Source organism: Gastrolobium bilobum, unplaced genomic scaffold (genome assembly GCF_033153095.1).
Source record: "Gastrolobium bilobum isolate Gb01-03AN ecotype WA unplaced genomic scaffold, APGP_CSIRO_Gbil_v1 utg8041, whole genome shotgun sequence".
NCBI lineage: Eukaryota > Viridiplantae > Streptophyta > Magnoliopsida > Fabales > Fabaceae > Gastrolobium > Gastrolobium bilobum.
In genome coordinates, this window is record NW_026897652.1 from 695,914 (window position 1) to 697,030 (window position 1,117).

At 44.7% G+C, this 1,117-nt stretch overlaps 1 protein-coding gene across 1 annotated transcript; it reads right to left on the minus strand.

Annotated features, from left to right (window-relative positions):
• Window positions 1-18: 18 nt before the first annotated feature.
• On the minus strand, window positions 19-1,117 carry LOC133309062 (uncharacterized). The gene is made up of 2 exons (XM_061509800.1): window positions 398-1,117; window positions 19-81 (listed from the first exon to the last, which is right to left on the minus strand). The coding sequence occupies exons 1-2, from the start codon at window positions 1,115-1,117 to the stop codon at window positions 19-21; spliced, it is 783 nt and encodes a 260-aa protein (XP_061365784.1).

The window sequence follows — 1,117 nt, forward strand, 5'->3', positions numbered from 1 at the left end:
GCACAGAGTTCAATCCAATTATATTGTTACATATATATACAGAATGGTCATAGGTTTCTTGAGGTATATGCTTGAGTTCTTCTACATAGTAATTAATATGTATATATACTTTAAGTGAAGTGCTGTCCTTTGTCACCTAAGCATATTCACAAGTGCAAGTAAGCTTTTTGGTAAGACATTGATCGTCAACACCCCCACCGCTAAACCATTCAATTTTCTCAAAGAACAAAACAATGTAGGAGTCACTTTATTTAAAAACAAAAGAACAAAATTTAAATAATATCCAAAAAGAAAGAAAGAAATAAAAAGGAGCCACCGTATGACAGAAAAAAAAAAAAAAGAGAGAGAGAGAAAGAAAAAAAAAAAGCAATTACAAATGTTGACGAGTAGGTTTCACCTTCTTTCGGAACGCAACCTCCGTGTCCAATCCAAAACCGTCGACGTTACGAACGTGAACCAAAGCCGAATTCTTGAAGAGCTCGACAAGGGGCTCAACACTATAGAGGTCGTTGGCGGAATACTTATCGGCGCGTCTTGACAAAGCCACGTGCAACACGCAAACGCCGTTGGGTTTCAACGTTCTTTCGATCTCAGCCACGAACCTCTGCGGATACAGCGCGTGATCAAACACGTTGGAGAATTCGAAATCGAACGTGTCGTTGTCGAACGGTTGGTTGTGAAAGTCACCCCTCACGACCAGGGGAGGGTACGGAACAAGGTCCATTCCCATCGAGTCAACCACCCCGATTCGCCGCAGCGCCTCCACCTCTTGCCCCACTCGTGCACCGATGCACAACGCTTTTGACGTGTTATGGAGGAGCTTCTTCTCCTTAAGCTCCTCGAAGAACCGCGCAAAAACTGGGATCTTTCGGTTCCAATCGCGGGTTGTCCATATTTTTCGTAGCTTCGGATTGAGGGTCTTGTTCAGCTGGCGCTTTATGTAGGCCTCGTAGGAGGAATAACCGGGTCGGATTCTGAGGTCTTTGGTTGTGGTGGCGGTGTTGGAATGTTGGGGTTGTTGTGGAGAAAAGATGTGGAGGAAGAGGAAGGGGAGAGAGAGGAAGAGAGAGATGAGGAAGCACCTGAGGATGAATGGTTTTGTGAGCGTGATTTTCAT